The sequence below is a fragment of the Lissotriton vulgaris genome, chromosome 9 (genome assembly GCF_964263255.1).
Source record: "Lissotriton vulgaris chromosome 9, aLisVul1.2, whole genome shotgun sequence".
Taxonomy (NCBI): domain Eukaryota; kingdom Metazoa; phylum Chordata; class Amphibia; order Caudata; family Salamandridae; genus Lissotriton; species Lissotriton vulgaris.
In genome coordinates this window covers 562,245,480-562,262,874 of record NC_141697.1, presented here as the reverse complement: position 1 = coordinate 562,262,874, position 17,395 = coordinate 562,245,480, and the positions used below count along the sequence as shown (strand labels likewise).

Below are 17,395 nucleotides of genomic sequence, written 5' to 3'. Positions count from 1 at the left end.
TAGGTTTCCGCAGCTTTTTGAATAAGCGTGCTATTAATCTCATTTTTTAAGACCATTATTTTATTTAGGGTTTTCCCGGGATCTAAAGTAGGATGGACTTGTCCTCTACGAGATAGATTTAACTGGGAGGCATGAAGGGCCTCAAGATCAGATAATTGCAACGTCATTTCTATATTGGATTGTTTTTCGAGCTTACGTTTATTAGCAACAAATGAAATGGTTTCTCCTCTCAGTGCCGCTTTAAAACAGTCCCATACTATAATACGGGGTGCACTAAACTGGTTACATTCAAAAAAAGACTGGGTCCATGATTTAATATGAGCTATGTATTCAGGATTAACCAATAATCTCCTATCAAAAGTCCATTGTGTAATTGGTTTAGTTAAATTATCCGTATCAAAGGTAAAGGTCAGTGCATTGTGGTCAGATAAGATTTTCGGAGATTTAATTATTTCAATGATATCCTTCGGATTTATGCTTGACATAATATAGTCAATTCTAACATATTTGTTGTGGGGGAAAGAAAAATATGTATAACCATCAACATTAGGCCCCCGGAGTAGACCCCAGACGTCAGCTAAGTTATGGCTTTTCATCATCTGATCCAATGCACTGTATACCTTTGGTTTGCGTCCTTTATAAATTTGAGATAAATAGTTCCCAGAAGATAACCCTATGTCAATGTTGAAGTCTCCACAAAAAACCAAAGGACCAGTCCAAGAGGCCAATTCAACTTCGAGCTCGTGAAAAATAGCAGGGTCGTCTAAATTTGAGCCATAGATTACACAAATAGTAATACCCAATTGAAGCTGAATGATGACCCATCTACCCTGTTTATCAACTAATTTACGAATTGGAGGACCTATTATAGGTTTAGCGAAGATGGCTACCCCTCTAGTTTTAGATGTTTGGGATGTAGCTGCCATTAAATTGTAACCAGGTAGTTTAAGTAAGTTCCTATCAGAATATGCAATGTGTGTCTCTTGGAGACATAAAATATCAACAGGGTTTTGTTGAGTTAATTGAAATAGTTGAGCCCTTTTGTCTTTATGGTTGAGGCCTGCCACATTCCAGGTAGATAGACTTACTCTCCCCATGTATTAGCTTGAAAAGCTAGCCCAAAATGCTTAGAGCCGCTGTTTTCTTTTAGATGCATAGTACGGTTTTGCTTTGTTTTAACTTTTCTGCAGCTTTTGCTCCCTATATAGCATAGATTATGACTGATTTTGCCAATTTTTCTTTTTTGGTTCCCCCCCTTCCCTCCCCACCTCCTCAGCCCCCTCCCCAGGCCTTCCCCCCCCCCCCTCCCCCCACACTCCACCCTTTGAGGCATGTAGACTCTCACTAGAGTCTAAAGTGATGGGGAGACACCCTGTGACCGTGCCTGGGCTTTAGTTCTAAAGACTTCAAATTACTCGTGTGTAGACTAATGGAAGGGTATGTAAAGAAAATAAAGGAAATATGCAAAATTATAAAAGAATAATCATCCTAGAACTACACAGTACCCCCTAGAACTACACGGTACCCAGTGGCTCATACGTAGAGCCCATAAATGCTGGAAGAAAAAGAATTCATAATAACAATAACAGATTATTATGCCAGATTATAGAGCATACAGCATATTCAAGTCTTATTCAAAGCGAAATAACCAGAGAAAGATAGAGAAGAAAGAAAAAAAAATTAAAGTTGAAATATGCGTATAATTTTCTGAGTTGTTAATCAACGTCGCATAAAGTATTCATTAAAGAAAGACATAATGTCTCAAATTAGTTCAGGCTATCTAAAAAAGCCTTCGCTTTGATCTCGGAAGAAAAAATTTTTACCTGACCATTATACATCACTTTAAGTGTGGCTGGGTTATTCAAATAAACCTTAGCTTTTTTGTCCAAAAAAGGTTTAATTAGCTGCCGAAGACGCCATCTCCGCTCCACAATTGTATGACAGAAGTCCGGCCTGACAAAATATGAAATATCACCACGAATCCGATGGGCCTCAGGTCTCGCTTTCTCCGCAATAGTTTGTCGTAGCAAAAAGTTACCGAAATAGACCAGGATTGCCCTAGGATATTTGCTCTGCGAGTTGGCAGAACGAAGTGTAGCAGGGGTTCTATGAACACGTTGGACTTCCAGTTCCCAGTTCCATGAAGATAACTCCGGGAAGGTATCTTTAAAAAGTTGAATCACAAAGCCACGTATGTCGCCCCTTCACTTTTTTCGGGTATTCCCAGGACTCGGAGATTGTTGCGGCGCATACGATTTTCCATTTGCTTACGATTTTCTTTTGCAAAGATGAAGTTATACAGTACACTAAGTTGGAAATTCCCAAAGGCAGTCAGCTTAGAAAAAAGCAGGGCTTTTATTGATGTTTGCAGTGTTTCCTATAATTACTGCTGTTCTCAACAGAGGGTACACATACCTTAGTGGCCACTGCAGTACCATCAGCAGCAGCCTAATCGGCATTTTCCTAAAAAGTCAAGTAAAGGAAGAGGTGGCTATCAGATTTGTGTTGCAGCTGGAAAGTCTCGTGCCAACTACTGACTCCTCTCCATTTGCCATCCCAGAGGGGGGAGGGAGGAGAAGCATTAGGAATTATCTGGAACCGTGGGAATAATATCACCGGAGACCAGTAAATGCTGTTCAATTGTTGTCCAGCCATTCCTTCAGAGTAGTCTTGTCTGAGACTTATTTCGGCATCCTACTGCATAAGGAAGCTGTGGAGAAGGCAGTTCCTTCCTGGAACTGAACAGGGATCTGAATATATCCCTAGTTCTGAGTTGAAAGCTGAATCCATTGCACAAATTCAGGCACATTTTAGGTCTCAGAACAGCAATCAAATAGATTAGAAAGGAAAGCTTTTGAATGGCTTACCCTTCATTGATCCACTGTCAACAAAATCAAGCAGACTGGATGCTTAAAATACATTTGCAGATGTGTATTTTTGCATGCAAATCCAAAAGACTTAACAAATGCATACGATTTTATAGTGGGAAACTAGCACTATCAATAAAGTCCTTCCCTTTGGACTAGTGTCTGCAAATTGTTTCGAGATGCATGCTGGAGGAGGCTGAATACTTAGGACAAGTGAAGATCTTTGTAACTGGATGAGTTGCTCCTGAAAGCTTATAACTCACAAGGTCCAACAACACTTCACATAACTGTTTTTATTCTGCAGTGCCCAGGCCTAAGCATGCATGACTTTGAATGAAGCTCTCATTCTCTCCACCCCATTATCTGGAGATACTTTTGGATAGATAGTTGGCAAATCCTTTGGTGGAGAGACTTGCATCTAAAGTGTCACAATCTTCTAAAGACATCACATCTATTTAGCATATTACTGGTTCATCTTGCATGACTTCACATAAGACTGTTGCTTACAACAGAAGTTAGAAGTTTAGTGGTGTCAGTTTTCAGGCAGCTGGGTTGACCAACTCAACAGCTGCAATCCAGTCTGTGGACTAGTGGTGCAGATTGGAGAATGTTCCAAAAAGCATCCTGTTTCATTGGGATAGGTCTTCAGGCCATATTGATGGTTGCTTCCCTTCTGAGATGAGATGGGCACAAGGGCCCCTTGCCAATTCAATGCTCATGGACTGAGAGAAAGCCTTACCACTACAACCTCCTAAACCTGAGGGTAGTCCACCTGTTCTCAATTCTCTTCTTCCAGCTTTCACATTGCAGTCATTATTTAGTCCAGCAAACGACATAAGACATGATCTAAATAAGCAAAGAGTAACTACCCCAAATGTTGCCTTTTGAAACTCAAACTATCTAGAACTGGCTGGTTATTAAGGAGTTCATCTCTAAAGAGTTAAGAACTTGGAAGCAGACTCACTCAGTAGGATCCATCATGAAAACCATGAGTTTTTGTAAACTCTCAAAGAAAATATGTATAGATTCCACCACTTTTTAAAAATGCGGCAATAAGTAAAATTTGATACTGAAAACCATTGGAGTAGGCACCTTTCTTGATCCAATTCCCGAAATGGTGCACTTGGGAGTACTCTTTTACACATGTTGCGGTCTATTTAGATGGAAACATCAGAGTAAGGATCCACTCATTCCAAATAAGAGAATAGCGAAAAATTGATTTAAGTTTGCACTACAATCTCAGCTTTTTATTTTTGAGCATCTTCTGACTAGCATCTTTCAGTCTAGATCACTACAGAAAACTGTATTTGATCTATTGAAATGAGTTCTAGGATTCCACGTAATTGAGGTGGAGTTGCTGAAATGTATGATTTCAAATAAAATACTTATGGAGAAACTATAATTTGACTAGTCCACCTTCCTTTGCCATCTACTTCATTTCTTTAATGCACCACTTTCAGTAGCAAAGCATGTGAAGGAATGGCTAAAAGGAAATGCAAGCAAATGTGGCATTGCTGCGTTTAGCAATGTGTATCTCTGGAAATCTGAAACTTTATATTTCACTGGCTGCACTTAATTACAATTCTGTCCATGTAACTAACATTTGTAATGTTGATTTCTTCTGCTTATGATATTTTGTAAGTAATCAAAAGCTGTTTAGAATATTTTGATTTTATTTGGGGGGGGGGGGGGAGTAAAGAGGGGGTCCAATGCAGACCATGAACTGGTGGTTTTTTAAAGCTTGTTGTCTGTCACAGAAGCTCTTTCCTTTAATCCATGCAAACTACAAGCCTTTTTGCCAGCTCTTTTCATATGATTCAGTTCTCGCCTTGCAAAAGAATCATGAAGGCTTCTGCTATAACTTTAACATGTTTATTTCTTAAATAAACTTGCCATTTGACCATGATTATAACTGTTAATATTTGCAGTTCCCAAGCCTGATCCCCAGAAGATTCAAGGAGTAAATGGCAGAAGCTTCCAAGGCAAGTTTTGTTTAATTGCAATTTTCTGTCAATTCAGTTTTTCTTCAGACACCCTCTAAATAATTTTTCTTCAATCTCTTAGAATATTGTGCAGTTGATAAAGTTACTGGTCCCTGTCGTGCTGCTTTCCCTCGTTGGTATTATGATGTTGCAACTGGTGCATGCTCAAAATTTATTTACGGTGGATGCAAAGGGAACAAGAACAATTATTTATCAGAAGCTGACTGCACCCAAAACTGTGTTGATCATCCAGGTATGGTGGTATTTCTGTTTTAAGTTGCTTACTAATTGTAACTTGAATTGGGATCCCTTTGATTTTCATACTTTTAGCAGGTCATTGTTACTGTATTTGATATTACTACAACCATAGTTCTAAACTGACAATACTTCGAGTATTACATGCTCTAAAAGCAGTTATCTTAGTATGTTAACATTTTGCATAGCATTATTAGGATATATTAATATAAAAATGCTGTTGGCCTGAAACAACTTTGTGTATTTAGTACCACATTGACCTCATTTGAAAGAAACTAACCTTTAGCATATAAGGTAGAAGCTTAAGCTCTTCTACGCTCCTTAGAGTCCTCCATAGGCAGATTTTTTTTGTGAGGATGGCCCCTGGAAGAGCTCTGCTCTAACCTTTCAGTGAACCATAATTTGTTACAAACTTGGTCTGCACTTGATGTGAACATGCCCCATCTTCAGCTCTGAAGTACTGTGAGTTGTTTTTAGGAAAATTCTGGATCAGGAAGATCTTTTTAATTGCCAGCCATCACTTTAGCTGAAGGAGGTAACAAATCTCTCTTCAAGGCTTGTTCATCCTGTGGTCTTAAAGATTTACATTGATTATCCTCCTGTTCAGTCTGTCTTCATCCAAAGCAGAAGTCATCTAAATGTTATCTCTATGGGACTTATTTACATCTAAGACTATATGTGACCACTCAAGAGATTTGTCACCTTCTAAAGGAGACCAACCCTCGTCAGGGGGAAGATTCAGTGAAAGATGCTCCTCCAGCCACTTCCACAAAGGCAGTGCAAAAAAGGAAGCTCAGTCCTGAATTTGACTTATTTAGGACAGTGTTTCCAGCCACCTCTTCGGTCTCTTAACATGGACATTATGCTAAAGAATCTGGCAGACTTAAAAAAAATAAATAGAGGGCACGAGCTCCAGTGACCACAAAGACTTACACCGCGAAATGAACCTTTTTTGTCTGTTGGGGATAAAGGCCATCATTCTCTTTGAATTACAGCTCATGACATTTTTCCCATATTTGTTGGATCTATCTTAAAGCAGTTTTAAATATTCTTCAGTCCTAGTCCATTTGGCTGCAATTTTAAGATTTAAAAGAACTGAACTTTCACTCACTCTGTCCTAATGGATCCCAAAACAGTTTATGAAAGGTTCTTCAAGGCATTCCCACCTATTCTACAAGAGTTTAACACTGTGCTCGGGTAGTTTTTTCGAAAGGAGGTAGCATTAACTGACTAAGGCACATCTGAAATTGGCTCCTGGAAGACTGCTCTTCTCCCAGCCTTGACGGGTTCAAGGAGAGTGAAGTTCAAGCATTCAGCATCATGGAACCTTTCCTCAGATTCACAAAAATTAATTTTGAGACCCAACCCTTGATTTCTACTCTAGGCTCCTACTGACTTTTACTTAAATGAACCTGTCATTCTCCAATCTTTCTTTCCAAATCTGTCTACTACAGTAGAAAACTCATTGTATTCCTTCGACCTGCGTTCATGTCTCAGGTTCTTCATCGACAGAAACATACGCACGGCAGACCAGCTGTTTGTGTCTTTGGACAATCACAAAGGTATGACCTGTCCAAATGGGGGACAGCTCGTGGCTCTTAGCCTGCACATAACAGAAGGCAATACAGGCTAAGTGCCCACAACAGCAGAGCGAGGGTGCATTCCAGTAGGAGCATGGCATCAACTGTGGCAGTCTATGTTGGTGTGTCCTTGAAAGTCATTAGCGATGCATCCACTTGGAACAGCAGACATACGTTCAGGACTCATTATTGCCTAGTCATGGGTGCAGAAGCTGAAGTCTCAGTGGGTCAGGCAGTCCTGAGAAACCTGTTTCGATAAATGTGAGCCTGCGTCCCACTTTAATGTCTGCTGCCTGCTATTCTGATTCAATCAAGTGAATTTATAAAATGTCCAATGTTGGAGAAACTACTTTCCTGTAACTTCAGTTCTCCAATGTTTTATTTTTTATATATTCACATGCAACCCTCCCGGTCAGAGACTCATTCATTATACACTCATCATACTTGTGCTTTGAAATCTGAGCTATTATGGCTGCTAGGGGAAGTACGAGAGCTTAAACTTCCACCTCATTGGCTGAACTTAGGTTTTTGTCAAATGAGGTGGATGTGCTACGAACTAAATGTTTAATACCTGTGGCAATTTCAACACTGCTATTTTAAATGTACTGAGGACTCAAGCATGTGAATATATCAAAGATACCAACGTTGGAGAGCTGGAGTTACAGGCAAGTAACTAATTTCATATGTCTTTGTTGTGCCCTGGGAGGATCAGGGAGACCACAAACATTGCTGATGTCAGGGGCTTCTGAATGGCAGCAGCCTCCCCAGAAACACTAGCAAAAGAAGACGCCCTATTTCTCCCAGTTCATAAGATACATGACCTGGGGAGGCTGTATTTCCTACTTACAAGCACTCCTTGAGCTTTTGACCATGGGGTTGGGAGACCAGGAACCTTTAGTGGCTGGTCCCAAGGCTTTTTCTGGACTAATAAAAGTAAAAGGGAATATCGATGCAGAACTATTGACTGTATTGTCAATGTCAACATTGTGACAAAAACATTGCAAGGCTCAGCAGTGTAATGACTGCTATTGGCTGTTGGTATGATTCCCATGGACTTCAATTATGTCACATTGATTAAGTATTACTTGGTTGCTTTTACCAATGTGGGGACATTCAGATAGTCAATAGATCTGCCTTACTGTCGGACACCCCCCTTATATTGGTAATAGTGTCTAGTAGTACTGGGGGTATTGTGGATACACATTTCTGAACCCACTAGGGATGAACCGTGATATGTGGGTGTAGCCAAAGGTATTTCCATCGACCCAATTATAGAAGTTTGTAATTTAATGCGTAGTATTTAGTAGTGTCTGTATGTGTAATTTTAAGTACTTTTCCTTTTCAAAAGATTAACAAACTGGACAATAATTTGTGTTTTGTGTACCAGCAAGCTGAGCTTGCTAGGCCACACCACATCCACGAAGTAGTCCTGGAGTTGCCCTGCTTGACTACCATGAGAGAGTAAAGTGCTGCAATGGGGTTATTGGTTCCCAAGACAATTGCAGACTGATTTGTGAAGGACTCTCATCCTTTTCAACTAATAACCCAATTTCTTACAAAATGAATAAGGAGAGGGAAGTTCAGGATGTTGATTTTACACCACATTCCCCCTGTTAAATCGAGGGGGCGAGGGGAACTGGTGTCACAGATCTTCAGGATGCTTCTTTTCTTATCCCCCTGTAGGAAATAATTGTAAGTTCTGAGTTTGTGGTAGGTGAAAATCCTATCCAGTTCAAGGTCCTCCTATATATATATATATATATATATATATATATATATATATATATAATGACTGAAGTCAGCATCATAAACTTTCAAAGTGTGTGGAGGTGGTTGCAGCACAACATGGCACCAGATTTTCGGCAACTCCTGTATAAAGGACTGGTTGATAAAGGCTGAGACTTCAGAGGGAACTCTGAACCACTGCATCATTCTTCTTAGATCTTTTGTACCCAAGTCTTCATATGTGTTTGTTTAAAAAAAAAAAAAAAAAAAAAAATGCAACTCCATTCCAAAAGATGCATTATACGTGTGCAGTCTTGGGCACGTTGGTCACAATAGTAGCTCCTTCAGAAGCAGCCGTCTCTTGCGGACAACTCATTCTACATGACAGTTATCACTGCTAGGATTGATGGCCTCCTGTGTTTTTCTGGGGTTTTGCCAGGCTTAGGAGACCACTGCAGCAGTGTCTCGGGAACTAATGGAGTCTGCGTATGGCCAACACGGAAAACAAGTTTATGGTGTCCCAGTGATTGCCTCTTCCCTGGTTGTGTAGGTCGAATCTGCTGAAGGGAATAGCTTTCCACCAAGATCATCCAACACACTTGTCACGGGCTGTTCCCTTCATGGATGGGAAACACACAATCTCCATGATCGGGAAATGTAGTTGAAGAACACCTATCAAATTAACTTGCTGAAATTGAGAGCACTCCAAAAAGATGAAAGTGCCTGAGGTTCAGACTGACTACAATGTACCTGAACAAATTTAAGAATACCTGCTTACGGAAGTGCCAACCTTCTGGTGGTTGCTCATAGCAGGCGATTTGCACACTATGGTGGCTCATCTGCCAGGGATCCAAAATGTGGAGGCCGACACTCAGCTGATCATTCCAAGACACCCACCTACAGGTCCTAAACGACATTATGCTGGAAAGTGTCTTTTGCAGCTTTGGCACTCCTCAAATAGGATTGTTTACAAATTGAGAAAGCAGGAAATACCCAAACTATGCCTCCAGATACCATCAACCCAGGTCAAATGTGAATTCACTTTTGAAAGACTGGTCGGAGATTTCAACCCAGGTCAAATGTGAATTCACTTTTGAAAGACTGGTCGGAGATTTCTGTATGAATTTGTTCTTGTTCCGTTGATCTTAATTTGCAGACCAGGCTCTATCATTGCAAAGAAAACAGAAGGAGATGATGGATTGAGTGTTTAAACTTCACCCCCAGTCACAGATCTGGGTTGAATCCATAATTTTTTTTTTTTAGCGCACTTCGCCACCCCAGTTCAGACCCAGCCATATGCAAATCAGTCATGACAATGTTCCTTGTGGGAACAGTCAAGCCCAAACTGCCAAGCTAGTTCTTCACTTGACAAGAAACCTGCATCTTGGGACCAGTTTCGGGGTAACGCCCATCAGCCATCCTAGCCTGAATCCAGTGACAAAGAGCAAGGGACCCACATAACTTTTAGAATATGCAAAATAGGTGGGGTCTGGGCAAGGAGATGCAAATATGGCCTGGATACCTTTTGTGAAAAAAACACTTTAGGAAACAAATGCAGTGGTCAAACACTCCAGGGCACTGCTCTGCCTCAGCAGATACAGGGTTAAAGGTTCAGTACTAGTTTTTCCGTGTCTCTGGCAGCCTATCTGCTAATCTTACCATTCATTTTCTTTTCTGACCGGTATTTCTAACCATTTTAGTTAATGTGGTGACTTTTGTTTACTTGTTTAAAATAAAAAAATTGGCCATGTTTAGCCTGCTAATAGGCTGCAACAGGGTTTTTTTTCTCTTTTTAAGGGCACTTTTATTCTGAAAAGCATCATGCATATATAAATGTGTAGTTTTTATAAATGTTTTTTAAGTTCTCTGGGATCCTTTGTGTGGCAGTTAAATTAATTGCGTAGGACTTTGAGGATTCCCCTGGAAGCGACCTAGGTTTACTTTACTTGACTGGGAAAATAGTGTGAATCTTATGCCTCAAACTATAAATATGTAAAAGGTGACTCGTAAGATATATGGGATAAAGTACTCCAGGTATACATTCTAAGAATAATGCAAGTCACCAAGAAGTTATGACTAGATAGAGGAATGCGGAAAACAGGCAGGTTTTCTTTAATTGGGTTATGGAACTCCAAGGTGACTTGCAGTATTCTTATCATGTACGTCCGGGTGTACTTTGTTCCATATAATACATGGTCACACCGTCACCTTTCCCACAAACCACTTAAATCCTTGGTGCATGGCTCCTTCAAATCAAAGAGGGAGCATGTACACAAGTTAATATTTTTGTTTATGAAAACGAAGCACAAAAAATAGCCCAGTTGAAACATGCAGAAAGATTCTGACTTTTCTGCAATCTCTCAATGAGAGCAAAAAATAAACGTCATGAATATCATTTCTTAATATACAGCTAGAAAAACGAAGCATTGTTTTCTTTTTTGCCCCTCTTTAACCCCTCCCCTGCTGGTGACGGAACCGCTCAGTCACCAGACTACCAAATGTACATTACTGTACAGTTCTAAATTGTGTAAACTGGCTTCAACTGAACTCTGCATAAAACAATGTGTACAGCACCTTTTTCCGATGGCCTTGGTCCAGTACATGTTCTGCGAAGTCAGCCACTGCTACTTCCAGCTAGCTTTTTCCGTTACAAAAAACTTTTTGGATTTGGTAGTGACTGTCTGCCATAAGGTACATCTGCAAGTATTCAACTCTGACTGCAAAGCTTTTAAGAGAACAATACCTTGACCTCTACCAAAGTCTGTACTTTCCCTGTGCTAAATGTGTGTTCCTTGAATTGATGTACCTGAATGTAGCAGATGTAATTGCTTTTAGGCTGTCATTGACTTGTCAAATATTGTAGTGATCCACAATCTACTCTGCCAATTAATCTGATGGTTGTTGAAATTAGAGTGACTAGCGTACATGACTGCCTGATATTTCAGTAACTGCCATGAGCTTTAGAGATACATGTATGACCAATCTTACAATGTGTGTAATGTTTGAACTCCAGTTTGGTTGCTGCAGTTAATTGAAGTACCCTTGCTTCTATTGAAAACACAATATAGCCTAGAGATTAATTTGTTTCTCCCCATCCTGGATGAACAATGGGTAACACCAAATTATATTTTCTACAAAATTACTTAAGAATAGTGTTGCTGCCAATCTTGTTTCTTGTTCTTCTCAAGGAGCTTAATGGAGTTTGTATTTTGGTTTTAGATGAGCATGAAAACTATGATCCCCTGCATCCATTTCATCATTCAACTACAGGTATGCATAATTTCAGTTATTTTAGTCTGGTTCCTTTTAAAGCTTAAGTATCTGATAGACCTCTAACTGCAGATTCCTTAACTTAGAATATCCCCAGGCGTGAGACTGGATCCGGAATTTTTTGCAGCAGCACCTGTGTGTGCCGGAGGACGGTGCCACATGACCCCACTGTGAGGTCACCAAAGTACGTGACTACAGTGAGGTCATATAAATCCCTCCTGGCGCTCTGACATAATTTTCCTTTTCCTCGTGCAACGCGGATCTGGAGTGAGCGGTTTCGCAGGCCTGTTTCGCACCCGGAACAGTGTGCAATGCCTTTGGGCTTTAAAACATGTAATTCTTGTTCATGGCAGATGTCTGTAATGGACCTGCATCTTATTTGTATGTGGTGTCTGGCCGAGCACCATGACTCCACGGATTGCGACGCCTGCCAACATCTGAAACCGAAGTCTCAGCGGGAGCATCATATGAAGCTTATTTCAGCTCGGCTGTCCCGGTCCGAGTCGTCTCGTCCCCGGCCCCATCGTCCACAGCAGCTCCCTCTACTGTCCAGTTCTGCTGTCTATCGCACTTGGGGGTCCCGGGCATTCGTTCACCACCGAGGCACTTGTCGCCAAGGTCTTCAACCTCTCCTCCAGTTGTCAGGAGCACTGGTTCCCAGAACATTCCGGACGTGCGCTACAGACAGTCACCCCCCCCTTATCCGCCCTTTCCGGGTGTGCGTGGAGACGCGGGCCCAGATGGAGGCATATGCTGTGACTTTGCAAGCCTCTTGTGTCCTCTCCTGTTCCTGGGGCGTCCTCGCGGCCTCTGCTTCTTGTGGGATCCCCGACTGAGTCGCAGGTGGGTTTAGCCTGGCGCATATTGAGTCTTTGCCCCTAAGAACGTCAGATGTGGTGTCAGGGCGAGACCCGGCTGGGTCCCCCTTTTCACTCCAAATGGATTAGTTAGGGCGCGGCCCACCTGGGTCCCCCTCTGACCCACAGCACCTCTGCTGCGCTGCAGGTGGTTGCCCTGTGCTCCTAGCCCTGACTTGAGCACACCCCGGGCTTCTGGACAGGCGGTCGCCTGTCCTGAGCTGGGGTTGGTGGTTTTCCGGCGCTGGAAGCTCCCCTCCTCAGCACCGCCTCCACTCCTTTCTCCATAATGGGAGCCTGTCTTGGATGAGGTTGAGTCGGCGCTGGGGCGGCGCCGAAAGCTTGCCTTGCTGGCACCTACACCTTTTTCGGAAAGGGAACTTCTCATAGTTTTGGCACCAACTTGAGGCCGGATGTGGCTGAGTCATGCAGTGCTCATCCAGACTCCTCCTCCCATCTATGCCGGAGAGTGTCTAGGGGAATCCTAGTTAACTCTCTTGTAGCTTTATACAGCCAGGTAATTAGATGACTGCCAGGACCAGTCATTCAAATCTTCTGTAGTACAGGGTGTGTTATGGGCTTTAACTGTGGCTTTCCACAGGATCGGATAGGTATGCGTGAGCTGGCGGTGGAAGCGGAATTGCCCCGGGGTAAACCATAATCTGTTACCAGCTGATCAAATGAGAGAAATTGCCCATTGAGGTAAAGATCCCTTCTGTGTCAATCAAGCGTTCTGTGGAGAGTCAGGTAGTCTTGTATAGAACCTGGGTAATTTTGGAAGACCAACCAGGGCAACGCAGAAGCATACACCAGTGATTTCGGGGACACGCTGTGTATACGTGTCATGCTAGTGCGGGCCACAGCCACTTTTATGGGTGGTGAGGTGGGGCGGGGGTATTTTAAGTAGGAGGCAATGGATTGCCGGGGATGATATCACGCCATCTGCATTGCATGTCTCCCAACGGATCTCACAGCAGTCCAAAGTGATACCTGCTGCAATTGTGCTTTTAGATAACACGCCTCAAAAGACTGGGCACCCAACCCTCCTCAGTCCATTGGGAGCTATAATTTGCGAAGTGCTACACAATTCCATCCTTTGCTCCAGATAAGAGGACTTCACAGTGAGACAAGCTCTTGAAATGAGCTGGGCTGGACCAAATGGAGGTTAGTAAAGTGATACAGTAGGTGAGGCAGTATGATCATGTTTGCCAGTTCAATTTTCCCTATCTGGTCCAGAGTTAACTAGCACCAGAAATGCATTTGTGGCTTGATGCCCTGCATTACTGCCCGGAGGTTCCCATCAAATGTGTCTTAGGGAGTGTGGTAAAGACAACCCCCCCCCCCCCCCCCCCCCAAATAGCGAGTGGGTCTACCCTGCCAGCGTAGTAGAGGGGTAGTGCCCAGATGTACCGACCAGGGTGGTTGGTCAGAGTGGAGGGGCTGGATCACTGATATGTCCTAATTTACCCAGAGTCCAGTGGCTGTTGTCTTTAAATAGAGCAGTTCATTGGCGTACAGGGATGCCACATGTGTCCTATCCTCCAGCGGTATCCCACCATCAGTGCCCTCACTTTGTAAGCAGATGGCTATGGGCTCTACTGTGAGGGCGAAGTGCAGAGGGGAACGGGAACAGTCCTGTCTGGTTTCCCTGCTCACTGGGAATAGGGGCAGAGATGAGGCGACCCAGATGGACCAATGATATCTGATTGGTTTAAAGGAGTAGAGTATGCAAGAAGTTGGGGACCAATGCCCGATTGTCACGACCTGGAAAATGTAGCTCAATATTAGCAAATTGAACGCATTCTCCAGGTTTAATATCCGCAAAGCGGCTCGTCGAGAGCGTCCTCCAACCTAGCTTGTATGTGGGACAGCCGGCAAATATTTTGAGCAACTCTGCGCTATGGGGCGAATCAATTCTGATCTATATGGATGAGATCTGGGAGTATTTGGACATAGGATGTCTGCTAGCATTTTGCCCAATCTCTTATGTGCCCCCAGAATGTCAGTAGGTCAATATGTGGATTGTGTCAGGGGTCTACCAGCTTTCACGACTGAAACCATGAGAGATTCCTCAGAGCGACGGTGGAAGTTCACCTACAGCCAGTGCCACTTAGTACATGTCGGTCAATTTGGGTGGTAGTGGTGAGGAAAAAGTGCTGTACTACTAGATGGGTATACAGTCAAGACCTGGTGTTTTGTTATGGGATGGGTCTCTGATTGTTTGCAGCACGTCCTCAGTGGTCTTGGTGTCCACTATTTTGGATGCAGTGGGCGATTGTGACATGTATTTGTTCTTGCATGGTGTATATTTATGACTTTCATGAATTTACAAGCATGTGCGAAAGTCTGCCTGGAAACTGTTCCTAGAATACTTCTGTGAATTTCCATTTTAACATGAACAAAAAAAATGCATATGTATTTTCTGATGTGAGAACCTGCTGAGTGACTAGAAGTTCACTTTTTTCTACACCGCCTTTTTTTTTCCTTGCACATTAAAATGTTTTATTCCTGCCCTTGTCAGAGTAAATGTGTAACCTTTCCCATTGTGGGAAGAGATTGAAAGGAGTTTAAGTACCCTTAAACATATGAGTTTGTTGGTGTGCACGAACTTTCAGCTCATTCCACCATAGACCAACAAATTCCCACATACTTATCTGTCCATGTTGGCAGATATGAGGTCAGGTGGCAAAATCTTCTGTACATTTGTTATTTCAGTCATGCAGTTGCACACCGTGCTTGTTTGGGTTAATTTCTGAGAGTTCTAGCGATGCTTTTTGCCTCTAGCAAAGATATTTAATAAATTCTGTGACATCCATGTAATCAAAGTGTGACCTTGTAAACCATGTTTCTTGTTTTCACAGCCGTTGCATTGTCAGTGCTTCTTGCAATCATGATTGCGATATTACTTGGGGCAATGGTGGTGGTTTTCGTCAAGATGGCTAGACGAAACCAGCGCAACAGTGGTCTTGGAGGTGTGTGGAGTCCTATTGACGATAAGGAATGCCTCATGAATAATGCCTACACTCTTTAAATGGAAAGTGAATTAAAGTTTTGGCGAGCAAAACATCTTCTCAATGACTTTCTTTACAGGACTTTTATTGGACATTCATTATTGGAGATTGGGAAGAAAAGTGGGAGAGTAATTAATGAAATCCATTTTTATTATTGAAATGATACCCTTTTAATGTGGTGTTCAAAGCAAGTTTGCTGGTCCATCTGAAAGACATTTTCTAAATGTAATTTTTACACACGTCACGTAATCTACACATTTTAAAATATCTGGGTTGTTATGCAGGACGTAGCATGAATCTGGTAATTAACTGCTGTAAAAAAGAATCATGTTAAAATTAACCTAAATTTGTTCCAGTACTAGAATCGTTGATACAGATTGCTACCGATCATGCTGTGGCTCAAAACCATTGCTAACCAAGAGCATGTCTAATTGCTTTTATGATGTTTGCACCCATGTCCCTGGAGTGAATGGTTATGTGTAGTTCTTGCTGCAGTTTTTCAGAACAATGTAGTCCTATTTGGTTATGGGGAAATAATGGGCAATTAAAATATGGATGAGTGCATTAATCCACATGGAGTATTCGGTTGGTACTTTTTGTTTATATTTTATGAGTTGACATTCGGTTAATTGTTTGTTTTTAGTTCTTGTGGGGAAATTGAAGAATCCCCATCCAATGTTGTTTGTCTTTAATAGATATTGAAGATATTCAATTCCTGTGGGTTTAAATGCTGTGTGAGCACACTCCAATGTGTTTTCTATTTGCTCATACAAAGTGTAATTGTTACTGTTCTCCTCAAACTAGATCAGTGGCTTGAGTGCCTCTTTTTACCACCTGTGTTAAATCAGATTTGCAACTTTTTAATAAAGATCTTCTACCTTTGAGTTTTTTTCTTTATTACATACACATTTACAATTAATTCTCTTTGGATTTTTTTCCTATGGGATCTTACTATTTAAGTGTACTCTTAATGCGTGTGCTCTCCCGCACCTAATTTTACTCCAATAAATATGCCTCAGCAAGTGAAAACATTTTAACTTGAGTTCATTTGGAAGGGATCTCATTTGGTCATGGGTGTGTTCTAATTAGAGTAGGAAGTAAATCCTAAGTACTTTAAGCAGCTGCACTCAGTGGGTACAAATCTCTCAAACAGATGTTTGGTTTAAAGTGCTTGAGTGATTGGATCTAGCGCTTAACACATTGATTCGTTATGCTATAGATTTTTTGGCAAAACTTGCTCCCTGACTTCCTCATTACATTTTCAGGCCTTTACATAAATTTAAATGTCTTCCAATTCCTCCTTCATTTCCCTTGTGGCTTCAGCAAAGACCTGATTCTGAAATGCTCCCCCCACCCTACTCACTGCGCTTTTTAAGCCAAAGGCGATACAAAAGGGGATGATGGACGCAGCTTTTGAGCAAATCAAACACTCACCCCTAGTCAACTGAACAGGGTTTAATCCATCACCATTCTTTCGCTCACTCAGCCGCGCCATGTCTGAACTGGGGTGGCAGAGTGAGCTAAAGAATGGTGATGGATTAAACCCAGATCAGTTGACTGGGGTGAGTGTTTGATTTGCTCAAACGCTCCGTCCATCATCCCCTTTTGTATCGCTTTTTAGGCCAAAAGGTCACCATTTACATTGACATAGGAGTGAAAGATGCCCAAAGAATGGTGCTTCTGGAATTTATTTTTCAAAGTTTGTGAGGCAGTTTGATACAGTTAGCCCAAGGACAGTAAATTGAAATGTCTCCCTTTTGATCAAGGGCCCGGTCTGTAGAGCTTGGAACAGGGGACATGTACAACTTCCTTCATCCCAGACACTACATTTTGTATAGAAGGAAGCCA

The 17,395-nt window shown here is 41.9% G+C and overlaps 1 protein-coding gene across 1 annotated transcript in view; it reads left to right on the top strand.

Annotated features, from left to right (window-relative positions):
• The window catches only part of LOC147691801 (kunitz-type serine protease inhibitor 6-like), a 106,965-nt gene extending 90,534 nt beyond the window's left edge, over positions 1 to 16,431 (top strand). The window contains exons 6-9 of the mRNA XM_086938093.1: positions 4,796 to 4,849; positions 4,932 to 5,102; positions 11,629 to 11,679; positions 15,398 to 16,431. Of these exons, the coding sequence (XP_086794219.1) occupies positions 4,796 to 4,849; positions 4,932 to 5,102; positions 11,629 to 11,679; positions 15,398 to 15,567 (446 nt within the window). The 3' untranslated portion in view covers positions 15,568 to 16,431. The remainder of the gene's footprint in view (positions 1 to 4,795; positions 4,850 to 4,931; positions 5,103 to 11,628; positions 11,680 to 15,397) is intronic.
• The last annotated feature ends 964 nt before the right edge of the window (positions 16,432 to 17,395 follow it).